This window comes from Botrytis deweyae, assembly GCF_014898535.1.
Source record: "Botrytis deweyae strain B1 chromosome Unknown BDEW_029, whole genome shotgun sequence".
NCBI lineage: Eukaryota > Fungi > Ascomycota > Leotiomycetes > Helotiales > Sclerotiniaceae > Botrytis > Botrytis deweyae.
In genome coordinates, this window is record NW_024066236.1 from 379,833 (window position 1) to 395,030 (window position 15,198).

Consider the following 15,198-nt stretch of genomic DNA (forward strand, 5'->3'; position numbering starts at 1 on the left):
ACGAGTTTCGTTTCGTTTCGTTCCATTCCATTCCGTTCCGTTTCGTTTCGTTTCGTGTCAGAGCACAGACTCAGTCGACTTACTAGACTACACTACACTAAGGTTACCCCCCGAGCCCCCTACCTAGGTATGTATATCATACTCGCCTGTAACATTAATATTAACATCAACATCAAAATCCGCATTAACATTCACAGCCAAGGCCTAGGAATGAGGGTGTGGGTGTGGGTATGGTTGTGTATGGGGATGTAGATGTAGATGTAGATGTGTGTAGGAGTTGAAGTGGGAATTGCAATACAATGGGAAGAAGCGGATTTAGGTTACCTACTGGTAGAAATATCTTTAGATGCTATCGTCGAGACTCCAGATTTTCTGAGTGATCATAAGTACTCCATAACTCCGTATACAAACCACACTTCCCATTCCTTGAGATTCATTCGAGCGAGTAATCATCTGAAGCAAGGAATTGGTTAGCTATCTATTCTCTGACCTCTACCTAGGTATGGTGGTACATGAGAAAAAAGAGACCAGAATTGACCACTAGCGAAACCCCTCTCACCAATTTAATTGTTCCGATTCGAGTTGGAGAATGGGAAATTTAAGCGGGCTGTTGTAGTTAAAGGCTACCTAGGTAGTTGAGGATGTATTCAATACTATCAACTCTTAAAATTTCACGTGTAGTTGATTTATTATCGAATTTAATTTACGAGGTGATAGATTTTGATCTATTTGTTCTCGGGTCGGTGGACGAGGTGAGATAAATCCATCCATCTCTTTTGATGAAATGGAATGAAATGAAATCAAAGAATCTTCGATCCATACAAGAGCAGTGAGTGAATTGAAGACAGAATCTACTAATCTAGTATCTATACATAAAAACCATACGTCCTTTCATATAATTATGCGGTATAAACTTTTCTCATCCATTCATTCAGTCATCCATCTCCTATCTCTCATCTTCGACCTCCGCAAATGCGAGTGGAAATCTATATTGATACGTATCAAATCCTCACAACTACTTCTACAAGAAATTACAAATATCTCTTCTCCTGCTTCTCCTCATATGCCTGTATTTGATCTCCGATTTGGAAGTCTGTCCATCCTGAAAATCCCATACCACATTCACCACCCTTTTTCATTTCCGAAACGTCTTTCTTTACGTTCTTGAGCGATTCGAGTTTACCTACCAACCGATTAGTATATTGAATTCTAATTGCTCCTTGGAACGGGAGCTGGGCAATGGCAAGGTAATGATGAGAATCAAAAGAAATAATAAGCAATGACATACCATCAAACACCTTCTCCCCATCTCTCAGTACCCTATATCTATCATCCTTAGACACGGTACCATTACGAACTTTACAACCTGCCACACTCCTATATTTCCTTCCTTTGATATTGATATCGAAGATTTGTGCCACAACAGCTTCACCCAATACTCTTTGTGTAACCAACGGTGGTAAGAATTTCGACATCTCAGCTCTTACATCATCCATCAATCTATAGATGATGTTATGGTCCAAGATCTTAACCTTGTTGTGCGCAGCAAATTGGGCAATGTTCGGTTCAACTTCAGTGTTGAAGTTAATAACGTAACCTTTTGCAGTGGCAGCATGTTCGATATCAGATTCACTGAGTTTACCGACTCCAGATCGAAGAACGATAGGTTCTACTTCTTTAGTACCAGTTGCGTTCAATTGATCGACTACTGCTTCGACGGATCCACTCACATCTCCTTTGATGACAAAGTAGACAGGTTTAGGACCGGTAGGATCTTTGTTAGGAGTAGAAGAATCATTTTTCACGCCTTCTTCGCCAAGAAGAGCAGATTCCTTCTCTGCCTTTTCACGTTCGCGCTTATCGTGTTCCATTTTGCGGTTCTCATTGATAGCTTCCATATCCGCGGCCAACTTATCCCTTTCCTCTTTCTCAAGTCGGAATTCAATAACACTCTTGGCCTTTGCTTCATCAGGAGCTTGAAGAACTTCATCTCCAGCAGATGGTTGTTCTCTCCATCCATCGATTTCCACTGGTGTACCTGGACCGGCTTCTTCAATCTCCATACCGGCTTCATTGCGTAGGCATCTAATTCTAGCCCAAGTTTTACCAGCGACGATAAAATCTCCCGGTCGCATGGTACCTCTTCTAACCAAGATTGTAGCAACCTTACCCATAGACTTGATACTTGCTTCGATGACATAACCTTCTGCTGGACCATCTCTTTCGGCACGCATATCAAGAATTTCGGATAAAGTAACAGCGGCTTCTTCCAAATCATCCATTCCTCTTCCAGTCTTGCCACTTACACATACGACTTGAGTGTCACCACCAAAATCTTCGACATCGACACCATGACGAGCAAGATCTTGTTTCACTCGCTCAATATCAATTTCAGGCTTATCGATTTTGTTGATTGCGACAATGATTGGTACATTTGCTGCTTTGGCATGATTGATAGCTTCAATCGTTTGTGGTTTAACACTATCATCTGCTGCAACAACCAAAATCACAATATCAGTAACGTTAGCACCTCTTTGGCGCATACTCAAGAAAGCTTCATGACCAGGAGTATCGAGGAAAGTAATCGTTTTCCCTGAAGGCATAGGTACAGAAAATGCTCCGATATGTTGTGTAATACCGCCGTGTTCTGATGCCGCAACGGAAGATTTTCGTAGATAATCAAGAATTGTAGTTTTACCGTGATCGACGTGTCCCATGATAGTAACAACCGGAGCTCTTTGAGGTAGTATTGAAGGATCTTCGGCTGGAGGTCTAGCTTTCAAATCTTCAGACTCACCTCTTTCAATGATGGCCTCGTAATTGTATTCCATAGCAATAAGTCCAGCATTTTCAGCATTCAAAATGTGATCATGATTAACACCTTCGAAACCTAATTCTTCTAATTTGTCGAGGAAATCTTCAAGCTTGACTCTGAGTGCGACGGCTAAATTCGAGACGCTGATGAACTCTGGCAAAATCATAGGGATTGGTGCAGCTGCTTTCTTTTCTGCCTTTTCACGCTTTCTTTGCCTTTTGAGTTCTGCTCGCTCAGCAGCTAACTCACTCGCTTCATCTTCGTCTTGGTCCGTTTTTATTTCTCGCTGTCTCCTGGCTGCCTTTTTGGCTTGCTTACTATGGGCATTTCTTGGCAACGAGTGATCTCTGTGGTTTGGATTGTTCCCGGCATCTTCGTCAGCTCCCCAACGTCCCGATAATCTTCTGTGCCTCGTTTCTAATTCCGCTGGAGATGAAAATTCGTTGATCACTTTTTCACGCACATTCGACTCCTCCGGCTCTGTCGCTAGTGGACTATAAGCACTCTGTTTTTCGGCAGGCTTCTCAACCGCATCTTCAACTTCCTGAGGTCTCACTGACTCAACCAATGGGCTTGGGCTTGTCAACCCGGGAATCTTGAAACTACTTCCACCAGCCTTACCAAAACCTGAGCCAAGTGAAGGTCCAAAAGATCCAAGAGGTTTCAACATACTGCGAGCTGATTGTGCTGATTGAGCTGGACGTACGGGTTGAGAATTTGTGGCAGGATGTGAGTTGAATATGGATCTGTTATAACCATTGTTTTGCGAGGGTTGATAATCATTCACGTGACTCGTTTGTGGGGTTTGAGCCATGTTATTACTTTTATTATAACTATTTGGCCTACTCCACATGTCCGCTCTTGGAACTTCTGTAAAGCGACCTCTTTCTGATGGAAGTCTACTTCTCAGCGGCGTATAAGTCCCTGAACTAGCTTCCTGTTCTCTTCTGGCTTGAGCCTCAGTGATAGGATCTTGTGGTGGTTGAACTGGTGGCGGCGGTCGATTCTCTTCAATCTTCTTTCTCAATTGAGTCCATGTGGATGCATCTTCGGAGCTTTCGCCAATGCTTTCAGGTTGAGTAGGAGTTTCGGTTGAGTCATTGATTATTTCACTGGAAGTCTGACTACGAATACGAGAGTCGTCTTTCTCAAAAAATCGCAAAGGCGCATCCTGTACAGTGTGCTGCTTATTCGTCGCATGTATATCCATAGCCTCCTTCCTTTTCGCAGCGGCCTTAGCTATCTCAATTTTCTCCTCTTGTGAACGTGGTATGGGTCTAAAGGCTCTATTTGTCTCTGGTCCCGGCCCTGAATGTATCTCGACTTTTCGTTGTTGACTTACACGGAACTCTTCTTCGGCAGAAGACTGTGCAGGTCGCTCTGGTTTGGGAGGGTCTGGTATTCTTGACTTCATAGGAATTCCGGCAGCTGGACGACCGAAGCTAGCAGAAGGTCCTACTCCTGGAATTTTAGAGCCTCCAAAGGCCGGCTTACTGAAGCCACTTCCCATTCCAGGTCCAGGACGCCATGGTGTGGCAGGTGCCTTGGGCTGCGCAAGTGGAGCTGATTCATACTCTTCAGATTCTCGTACCGCAGTACCTTCGGCGGGTGGTTTTGATCTCGAATCAGAGGACTGTAAGAATCGACGCTGTGTATGTGAAGTAGGGCCAATTCCTCCAAGTCGATGCCAACAAAAAGCGCATACTGATGGAGCTGATGTTTCCTATATTGATTAGAATATCATAAAACCTTATAAGATTTAAGTTCCATACCTTTATTAAATTGCGACCCCTCCTCATGATTGCATTGTCGTTTCAATGAATATTTAAACAATTTTCATAAAGTTGCCATCATGATGATGGAAGGAATTTACGGTTACCGAAATGCACTAATTACGCATTTCAATATTCCGAGACATTGTTCCAGCCCTTCCCATTTCACAGTCCATACAAATTAAACTTCACAACCACATAATTTTTAATACATTCTTGTATCTACGGACCATTATGCCTCCTAAAGCGAAGTCCAAGAGGACGTTTAATACTACCTCTGCTAAGAGATCATCCCCAACCACTTCAGATGAACCTCCTGCCCCCTTTACACGGCCTCCTCCAAAGCTTCAACCATTCCTAGAGAAGCTCTCGAAGTATCATATTTACATTGCGCATATCGACAAACATCCCGCAGATTTCAAAAAGAAGATCTTCTTGGTTCCGGTGCTTATGAATGTTGCAATTGTTGTAGGACTCCTATGGCGCGCTTCTACTGTCTTCCCCTTTTACATGAAGATTTGTTTTTCGATGATGGGGAATTACAACGAGACGACCATTCAAACTCATAAGATACCATTGAATGATACAGGATACGAGATTTTACGTCGTGCTTCAATATTTATGATCGATTTACTCCTACATATTTTTGTTTGGCCATGGCCTCGAGATTTCTTTCTGGGACGAACAATCGGTAACCCAGTGTCATGGAGATTAGGAGTAGGTTTCCGCGAAAGTGAGATTGTTGTGCGCCGTAGTAGAAAATGGGATCAAACAATTGGGGATTTCTTGAAGGAAGATAATGAAACTGGAAAAGAATTAATGTCATCGAATGTCAGAAAGGCGATTGAGCCATTATGGTTGTCACAAAAGACCGGATATTTGATGTTGAACAGAGAATGGGATTTGGATTGGAAAGCTATGATTCAGGCTACAAAAATGGTGGATAAGAAGACTATGGATCTTCAAGATTTCAAGACGACTGTCTTCGCATGGCACGCAGCTTATGGATGGATGATTCAAACTGAGGCTCCTATCGACCCAAATAGTAAGGAAGAGTTGGGAAGGAAGAAAATAACAGCTTTCAAGGATGAATTGACATTGATGGGGAAGGAAAACCTTTTCTTCAAATGGATTGAATTGGTTCAATTCGAATCATCGAAACCGGAAGGATTTGGTCCTGAACAGCAAAAGATCACAATGGAGAAGGCCAAAGTAATGTTCGAATCACAAGGAGTCGACTTTGAAGCATTTTGGGAAAAGATTGGTGGGACTGAAGGGCTTCCTGGAATGGATTGATTTGGTTTCGAGATTCAGATGATACCCTATAGAACAAGTGATACATTTCCACCAAAGGCATGAATAAGTATACAAATGATTACGCAGTGATCCGAATACAACATTCTGATCAACTTGATAGGTTCGTGCTATTAAAGGGGCACGTTAGAGCTACGCTCCCAACATACACAAGTGTTGGTTACCAAACATGATGCTGATGCACCTCTCAAAATCCTAATTTCTACAAGTGTAGACAAAATGGTGACAAGTGGTACTTGAATAATCTTTGAATCACTGGCATCACACTGCTTTATTCCCGTCTATATCCAGCAATCGTGTTTTTCACACTGCGGATATATGAAAAGTAGCATTCTAGTCGATTATTTGATTCATTTTGTTTGGATTACTGAAGTAGATTTGATACACCATTCTCAACTTCGGAAGCGATCGACATCATGCACCTGCCGAAACCTGTTCCTCCCTACATTCGAAATGGATCTGCCTCTGAAAGGCTTTTACGCTCGACAGCTTAGGGAAGCTTTATGTTTCTCCATCGCGGCAATTCATCTTACAGCCCACATGCTTTTCCTAGGTCTCTACTACATCCTAATTGTACACATCAAAATTCTGAATGGACACACCGCAACGCCATGATCAACGAATTTATCAGAGTTGCTCTCTGCCCTATCATATATATCAAGCTTATACCACCTCTCTCGATGGATCCAGGGGCAGAAGGAGATTGATTTCTAACAATCAAAGAATGCATTGAGAAGATTTAAAGTGACATTCTTGCCATTGCTCCCGTCATACCATTCACGATTGGAGGCACATGATACTCAAGATTATTCTAATTCGACAAGCAAGACACCGTCGTTCTACACTTCGACGGTGCCTCATTCATATTCGGATCTAGTCAAGTATCTGAATGTTCGGATGCGGCTGAGCTTCTCATCAAACACAAAGCTAAATATGCACTGCTCGTCCAATACGACCTTGTCGGCGATTCCGCTTTGTCATTTTCGGTGGCTCTCCAAGACGGAGTTAATGCACGCAAGCATCTTGTTTATTTGGGTATCTCTCCATCTAAAATCGTCATCTCGAGAGATTCTGCTGGAGGAAACATTGCAGTTGTGTTGTTAAGACATGTTTCTGAGGAGGAATCAGATGGTGGGAATGGTTATTTCTTACCCAATCTTGTCAGTTACACATTGTGGGGTTCATCTATTGATCTCCCGTCTCAAACTTGTGCCCATATAGATACGCATCGGGATTACATAACAGATCACCTAGCGGGCCTCAAATTAGAATGGGGTATCAATCTATATTTCCCAGATCCAATGGAAGTCACGGATTCTTGGTTCTCATTACTACTCTATTCATTCCCCACACCAGTACCAATACGGATGGTGACTGAAAGGCAAAGGGAGATACTTAGCCATACAATCGTTGAGTTTGCAGCGGAGACGAAGGAAGTAGAGGGTAATAAAGTGGAGTTGCATGAAATCTAAAGTACACCTTATGATATTCTCCTCGTGGGGAATAAAATTGGATGATACAAAGAAGCAATGAACGCGACAACTGCTGCAGATCGATATTTGGACTTCTCCGGGAAACTTGCCAATTCTTGGTAATATAGGGATTTAAATTGATGAACTGACTGATAGCCTAAAGTACAGCCAACGAAATTTTGTAACGTGGTTTACTTGATGGAAGTTACGTGCAGAGGCTGAAAAAGATGAGTGGACCGTATCGCTCCGAGCTTTCGAAACTTTCATCCTTGCCATAATGTTTGGAAGTGATGAGTATATCGGAAAGTAAAATTCCACATGTCATCATTATTGAAGTTATTATTGTATCTTGTCTTACCAATCCAGATATGATTGGAATTTTCAAAATCATGCATGTTCCTGATCTGCCTCTGTAGTTTAGAAGCAAGTACTCCACGATTTGTCCCGAGGTCATTTTTTCTTGTCCTAGCCTCTTCTTCTGATGTTCTTTCGATATTCTGATTAGCTATTGGTTTTGTTCCTTACAGTCTTCCTCGTCAGCTAATGCCGATCCAAAACTCTAATGGTGTTCATTAACATTACTATCATCCAATCAAAATTCATCACAGGTCTTTCAAAGTTTTCGTTGCATATCTATGACCTTTTCCCATAGGCCACATTCTAATAAGAAGCGTTCGACTAGTATTCGATTGCCTTGGTAATCTAATTTTATAAGGCACTAAAACTCGAGTACCGTCATTCCCACATCCCTCTGACCAAATCACATTTAATTTACACTTCTGTTACAAACTAAGATGACGATGAACAAATTCATCCCAACAAACTTCTAAATGCCATTCATAGGGTCGCTCTTCCAAGAGCCGCTAGAATCCACTCCACACTAGTACCTGACATATCATCCCAATTCACACATTTTGATCTTCAGCTAAACGGGTCATATACCTAAAATGGCAATAAGCAGTGTGTATCCCATGAGGGGTTGTCTTGTCATCTATAATCCCCTCTCTATAGCTTCCTTGGCTCCTCCTTCATCTTCTTCGCACCATTGCTCAAGAGAGAATGTCAGCATGTCTTTCATTATAGCGACTCGCGCTAAACTGTACCTTACCAAGGCAGGCAGTTTCAACTTTGTCATGAGATTTGAATGTCATCAATGGGTCATAATTTTAGCATTGAAGTCTACTCCTTTCAAACTCTAAAGACCTTGCACTCGATGAAGTATCTGCTTGTCAAATTCGAAAATCATTTAACCTCAAAATATCATCTTACTGTCAACCATGATTTGTGGCTTTGAATAAAACCTAAACACTTTTATTTTTTATTTTTATGTCTCTCATAAGCATTGCCGAGCGGTCATGGGACAATCTATGTTCAAATACCGCAATTAGTGCAGATCGCCCATGAGCTAATTGATACCACAGAACTAGTTTCAGGCTGAATAGTAAATTCTACATGTGCGCCTCAGGGAAACGTCATTCACTATTCGAGATCATCCCTAAATTAGACTTTAAACATGATAACTAATTATATGCTTTATCTGATAGGATGAAGTAACCCCTATATTGATCGTTTTTTCTTAGCGTACACCTTCACGAACGCATATAAATATTTCCCCAATTTTTCTTCACGTTCTGATCATACCCAATCACTCTTTCACAAACATTCGCGAATCTATCATTCAACTTATATAATATACATATATACAATCGCTTTATACACAATCGCTTTATCACAATCGCTTTCTACATAATCACTTTCTACACAAACGATCAAATTCAACTCAACATATACCAAACCATAACTATGAATCCCAACAACACCATGAATTCCAACAGCACCGATAACTTTTACGCCGGAATCACCTCCAAAAATAGCACTTGCGCCAGAGCTATCACCTTGAGATCATGTATTCCAATACATGATGCAAAATCTATAAGTGACGAGCAAAGGCCCGCCTACATTGCAGGTGTCTCAATCGCCTTCTTTTTCATCATCATTTTTGCCATCGCCATACAAAATATTCGCGCTCGCATCGCCTCGAACAGGTCCATGGATGAACATAGACGAGTTGAAGAAGGGAGAATGACCAAGGCTGTTCAGAAGGTCACTGGTAGTGAGATGGTAACTGATAGTGAAAAGACAACTGGTAGTGTAAAGACAACTGGTAGTGGAACCTCAACTGGTAGTTTAAAGACAACTGGTAGTGGAATGACAACTGGTAGTTTGAAGACAGCTGGTAGTGGAACGACAACCGGTAGTGAAAAGGCACATGAAGTTTCAAAGAAACCTGTCAAGTTATGAGGACACGCAGTCTACCTAAGAGAATGAGGAGGTAGAAGAATAAGGGATGGTAAAAGTTTGGGCTGTGATTTTTTCCAGCGCGGTTACGATGAACGATTAAGGAAATTTTGGATGATAATTAATGACGGTCTATTTTGTATGATGAAATGTTAGATAATTAAATACGGTTCTTATGAACAATTCTCATGAATCTCTCTTGTAACATTACTGATTACCTTGCATAATCTCTACGTGAACACTATTATTTTATCGACCTCTCAAGGATTGTCTTTGTCACTACATTAATACAATTCAAATATTGTTCTTCTTTTTGAAGACGTTTTTCTGAATGGTTTCATTGTCTCCGGAAAGATGAGGAAACACTATTAATTAGGACAATAACGTTCATCGAGATTGGCTGGGACCGGGGCTCTTGTGATCAACAGCGTGCTGAAATATATTTTATCTGCTGGGTAAGTGATTCTGTGACTTATAATTGAGCGTTGGAAGTTTCATAAACTTTAGAGGTTGTCAATGTTCGAATATCGAAGGACGTAAATGACGTGTATGTCTTATGTCGTCTTCGAAAAGGCTGTGCTAGTATTAAGCATCCGTCATGCCAACTATAGACCGATAAAGTCTTGAAAAATTTCCGACTCATCACGGGATTTCACATTGTAATTGGTGATTATCAAGTCTTTTGGTGATGGAGCTAGATTGATAGCCAAAGTAATTCATTGACACTAGTACTAATATGTTTGTTCTAGAAATTTCATCACAGACTTTGATCGGCCGCCTGAAAGTTTATTTTATGCCTTCCACCTATCAATTTTATCCTCATTACGAACAATCACTGCCCCCTTTAACCGACATATTTGATCTAAAAATAGGTAGTATCTTTAATATTCCTGCAGTAGCACAAGCCAGAATGTCATATCAAACTAAGACTAGAATTCAGAGCTCTAGGCTATCTTTTCCTAGAAGTTAAATTTTTCTTCCACCCAAGGCCTCTCTTAAAGCAAAAAGTATGCGTTGTCCTGTGATCTCAGCCTTTCCTCACTTTCACCTTGGAAGACAAGAAAGAAACCGTTGAAGCCAAAGTGATGAAAACATTACACCATTTTACTATCTAAGTCCAAAGAATTGTACAACCGCCCACACGCACTTGTCTGATAGTTTATCTGCCATTGGAACTTTAAGTTTTCAATAAAGTTTTATTATCGGAAAAATATTCCAACCAGAATAAAGTGAGAGTTTGTGACGTAAATCTCAACACACAATATAATTCATAATTTGGAATGACCTTATCATCAAAGAAGAGAAATTGTAGATGAAATGGATCCTGAATGAGAAAATAATGAATCTTTATCCCTAGAAAGATTAACTACATAGATAAATTATCTAGATTATCCATGACAGACCACGATCATGAAATTACATCACGCAAAACTTCTTCGCACCTTCGTTTAAGCGAAATGTCAAATCTGTCCCCCTCATTTTAGCGCACGACTAGCATGAAAACTAAGATATTAGACTCATAAATCTGTCTCCCCCACACAGAAAGAGGCTTAAATCTCTTAGTTCGTAGACTAGATATCAGTAGTTAATATTTAGCACCAACTCAAACCCCAAAGATAGAAGAAACCTGAAATTTATGTTAACGACCTGGACTATCATTAAGCCAGACCATGCCGCTAAGCGCATGAAAACCGATCTTATTGTACAATTTATGCCTATCTAGGCTAGCTCCTTCCACTGTAGAGCTCGTCAATTACTACAAAAGTCTAAGATGACGAATTCTCTGGATTAGATCCAACGGTTTGTCTTTAGCGGGTAGATCTGTTCTTGGGACTTGGCTGGTTCGCAGATAAATTCCCTATATAAAGGTTGCCCCCCCCCCCCCGCATTTGAGGAATTTTACCATCTTCATCTTCGTACCAACATTCAGGAACTCGTTCGCGCATACTTTTACGCATTCACATATCTTTACACACAGACCAGAGATAACCATGGCGAATCCAGCCAACATGACGAATCCAGCAAACATGACTTCTCCCCAAGTCCATCACTGTATATCTTCACTCCAAACATTATCCACCCACCTATTATTACTATCACTAGTACTCAGCATCATCACAGCATATCTCTCTATCTCGATGCTGATTAAAAAAATATCCTCATTCTACCCTTCTTCCAACTACAAAACCGCGGCCTCTCGACCCTATCTTTGGAAGAACACTAGAAAATTTTTCGTATCGCTCTCAATTCTGATGAGCCTAGATCTAGAATTCCTCGTCTTCTATGGCGTCTATCAAATGGCCAGAAAAGCAATTAAAATTTCGGGATTAAAGCAGAGGGGAAAGTTCAAGTTCCTCGCATTTATATTCACCGAACAACCAAACTGGCCTTTGGTTGGCGCTGTTTGCGAGATTGGTGAATTGTGGGCAGATACCACAATGGAGCATTTACAGATGCTTTTTGGGAAGAAGAGAAAGAACGCTACTGAGAACGAAGAGAAAAGGGAAGAAACCCCTCCCTCCACAACGTATTCGGGAAAAATCCCCGCATCCATCAAAAACATTTCCTCACCACTTGACGGAATTGATCACAATATTGCCACGGGGTCGGATGAACCACACTCATACAAGACAATATTATGTAAACTAAAGGAAATACACAAAGCCGATACCATCGCAGCAGACAAGAAAAAAATAGAAATTTCTTCCGATCTCAAACATTCAGAAAGTCAATCTCCCTCGTCCCAAGTAAAAAGACGTCTTTTCCTCAATTTCGTGGACTTCGAAACCAAGGAAGAAAGGCCGACCCATGGCGATAAGCGTGCTATTGCAGACGAAACAAGATCCCCGACTTTTTCTCTTTCTCCATTTCATTTTACTAAACTCCGGTCAAGGTCAAAAATCCCCGTTGGCCTTCCAAGCCCTCTGAAATCAAGAATCCGTGAAGTGACCGATTCAGTTGAGCGATTGGAGAGATTGGATAGAAAGCTGAAGGATATTTTGGAAAATGCAGAAACGACTGCTGCTAACATTGAGGCCGGTGATAAAGATGAAAATGAAGATCAAGATGAAGATGAAAGTCAAGATGGAGATGAAATGGAATCAGGTATCTTGACTCCCTCAACTTCTTCAAGTGAATGGGTACCTGTTGAAGCACCATTGACTCCCTCAGCCCACCCTGAACCTACATTTGAGGATGAGGCTGAGGAGGAAGAGGAGGACACGCCGTCTGATTTATTGACACCTTCAACTTCTTCAACGCCTTCGATTCCCTCATCTCCTTCATCCCGATCCCACTCCTCACCCAGTCCAGCAACCACCATCAACGGCCACCCCTGGAAACTCTTCCTCGTCGATACTCTCTACATATGCGATAATTCCCTGCACCATGAATGGAGAACAGCTAAGCTCTTCAACGCATGGTGTAGGAAGAATTCCTGGTTTGCCGTTACCGAGGAAGAAATTGAGCTTTTGGCGAAATGGAAATCGTGGGCTTTGGATGATAGACCCGCTGATCAGAAGTGGTTTTGGTAGATGGTGCGAATTGGGAATGCGCACCAGGATTAATGATTCGATGAATAACTCAGAGTCAAATTGAACGGGTTGGGATAATTTGTAATTAGACATAGATTGATATATAAGACGTTGTGGAAAGTTTGATTTAGAATAAACATTAATAATAATAAAATTGAAGGCCATATTTTAATCATTTACTCGGTTGTTTCAATTGGGAATCTACGAAAAAGAGAGATCAAAACCGAAAGACCTCTCAGTATGTGAATTCAATTGAGTATCTGGCGATCAGAATAATGAAGATCGATGATTTGAATGGTGTTAATTTGGATTGATTCTTAGATATTTGACTGCCTGGGAGGCACCAATACCGCACGTCATGTAGCCTTAGCCTTTCTATTCCTATACTGTACTTTACCCCTCAAGTAATCAACCCACAACATTCCCACCAACACCCTCACACCACCCTTTGATATTTTCCGTCACAACCCTCCTCAATTTCTCCACACTACTTATTCCATACCAAGCAACATGCGGACTTAAGATTAATCTTCCACTATCCCGCAACTCGCTATCTCTCGCTGCTTTCACCAACGTACTATTTTCGGCGGCTGGTTCTTCTACATAAACATCCGTTGCGGCTCCTGCAATTTTGCCTTGCTTCAATGCATCTACTAAATCCTCCTCATTGACTATTCCTCCTCGTGCGATATTGATGATGAGAGCATCTGGTCTCATTATTGATATTTCCGCCGAGGCGATCATATTTTCGGTAGTGGGTGTCAAGGGGAGAGAGAGGAAGAGGACGCTACTTGTTTTCATGACGGTGGTGAACGGGGTATAATTTGGACGAGTTTCGGATTCGGCAACACCTTTTCGTTCACACATATGAACGGTCATTCCTAAGGCTCGACAAAGGTTTGCTATTCGGTTTCCTATTATTTGTTAGTTTTTATGGTTCGTGTGCTTGGTGTTGTGGGATTGCGGGCATAGTCTCCAGTGGCCCAGTCCGACATTGAAAGAACCAGAAGCTTTCAATCCGGAAGCCCATTTGAGCACTCAGTTTTTATTAGGGTGTTTAATATTCTGAACCGCGATTCAACAATGAAGATTACCAATATTGTTAGACTGCGGCCCGGAATATTGAATACCCTGAGGCTCATAGGGAATACATCCTTCAGACTACTGACTACCTTGGTATGAAAAAGAGATGAGAGCTCAATAGACTGCCATATCACATGATCTGGTCAACTTTGACTACATCACCTAGACAATAGCTCCTACTGATAGATGATTAAAAGAGAAGCATGAAGCGAACTACGCTTCAGTCACTCCTTCGATTTAATTTCTCAAAAACAACCCCAAGAAAAATGAAACCGCAATCTTACCCAACTCTCCACCCCCTACAATTCCCACCACTTCCCCCTTAAATCCTGTCATCAATCCCCCATAGAAATGCTCACTTAAACTTCCCTTTTCCTTCCATTCTTTTCCCTCTCTAGTTCTCTCATGCATCCCTACTACATTTCTCCTAAGCGCCATGTACAACGTTAACCCATGTTCTGACACCGCTTCGTTACTTGCCGCTGGGACATTTGATACCGAAATCCCATGTTCTTTACAATAAGCGATATCGATATGATCTGTTCCAATGGCAAGAATAGCTATATGCTTTAAGTTTGGTAGTTGGGACAGAATGGATGAGGTGAGGAAGAAACGGGTGGAGATTAATACATGGGCGGGTTTTAGATATGTCATTAGTTCGTCACCTTTTGGAGGAGGATTGGGTAGTTCGGTGATGGTATAAGGGATTGGGAGCGACGAAAAATCGGGTGAGGGTGTATGGATTGGATCGAGACGGAGGATGTGGAGGGTTTCGGGGAGGTTTGAACGAAGGGTTTGTGAAGTTGAGTCGACCATACTTGCTTGATAAATTGAGACGGGATTGATGGATTAAATGAAGAGATCTGCCTGTATCCGAGTTGTAATCTTTCACGCAGTTTGAAAAGCAATAA

The 15,198-nt window shown here is 41.5% G+C and overlaps 5 protein-coding genes across 5 annotated transcripts; 3 read left to right on the plus strand and 2 right to left on the minus strand.

Annotated features, from left to right (window-relative positions):
- Positions 1–1,031: 1,031 nt before the first annotated feature.
- EAE98_009651 (uncharacterized protein) lies at positions 1,032–4,614 on the minus strand (the record flags this gene model as incomplete). Its single annotated transcript, XM_038957272.1, has 3 exons — positions 1,032–1,183; positions 1,289–4,538; positions 4,588–4,614. The coding sequence occupies 3 exons, from the start codon at positions 4,612–4,614 to the stop codon at positions 1,032–1,034; spliced, it is 3,429 nt and encodes a 1,142-aa protein (XP_038806465.1).
- A 207-nt stretch (positions 4,615–4,821) lies between these two features.
- On the plus strand, positions 4,822–5,883 carry EAE98_009652 (uncharacterized protein; the record flags this gene model as incomplete). Its single annotated transcript, XM_038957273.1, has 1 exon — positions 4,822–5,883. The coding sequence occupies one exon, from the start codon at positions 4,822–4,824 to the stop codon at positions 5,881–5,883; it is 1,062 nt and encodes a 353-aa protein (XP_038806466.1).
- Positions 5,884–9,194: 3,311 nt separating this feature from the next.
- On the plus strand, positions 9,195–9,674 carry EAE98_009653 (uncharacterized protein; the record flags this gene model as incomplete). Its single annotated transcript, XM_038957274.1, has 1 exon — positions 9,195–9,674. The coding sequence occupies one exon, from the start codon at positions 9,195–9,197 to the stop codon at positions 9,672–9,674; it is 480 nt and encodes a 159-aa protein (XP_038806467.1).
- Positions 9,675–11,968: 2,294 nt separating this feature from the next.
- Positions 11,969–13,204, plus strand: EAE98_009654 (uncharacterized protein; the record flags this gene model as incomplete). Its single annotated transcript, XM_038957275.1, has 1 exon — positions 11,969–13,204. One exon carries the CDS (start codon positions 11,969–11,971, stop codon positions 13,202–13,204), a length of 1,236 nt encoding a protein of 411 aa, XP_038806468.1.
- A 368-nt stretch (positions 13,205–13,572) lies between these two features.
- EAE98_009655 (uncharacterized protein) lies at positions 13,573–15,103 on the minus strand (the record flags this gene model as incomplete). The annotated part of the gene is made up of 2 exons (XM_038957276.1): positions 13,573–14,118; positions 14,572–15,103. The coding sequence occupies 2 exons, from the start codon at positions 15,101–15,103 to the stop codon at positions 13,613–13,615; spliced, it is 1,038 nt and encodes a 345-aa protein (XP_038806469.1). The 3' UTR covers positions 13,573–13,612.
- Positions 15,104–15,198: the final 95 nt, after the last annotated feature.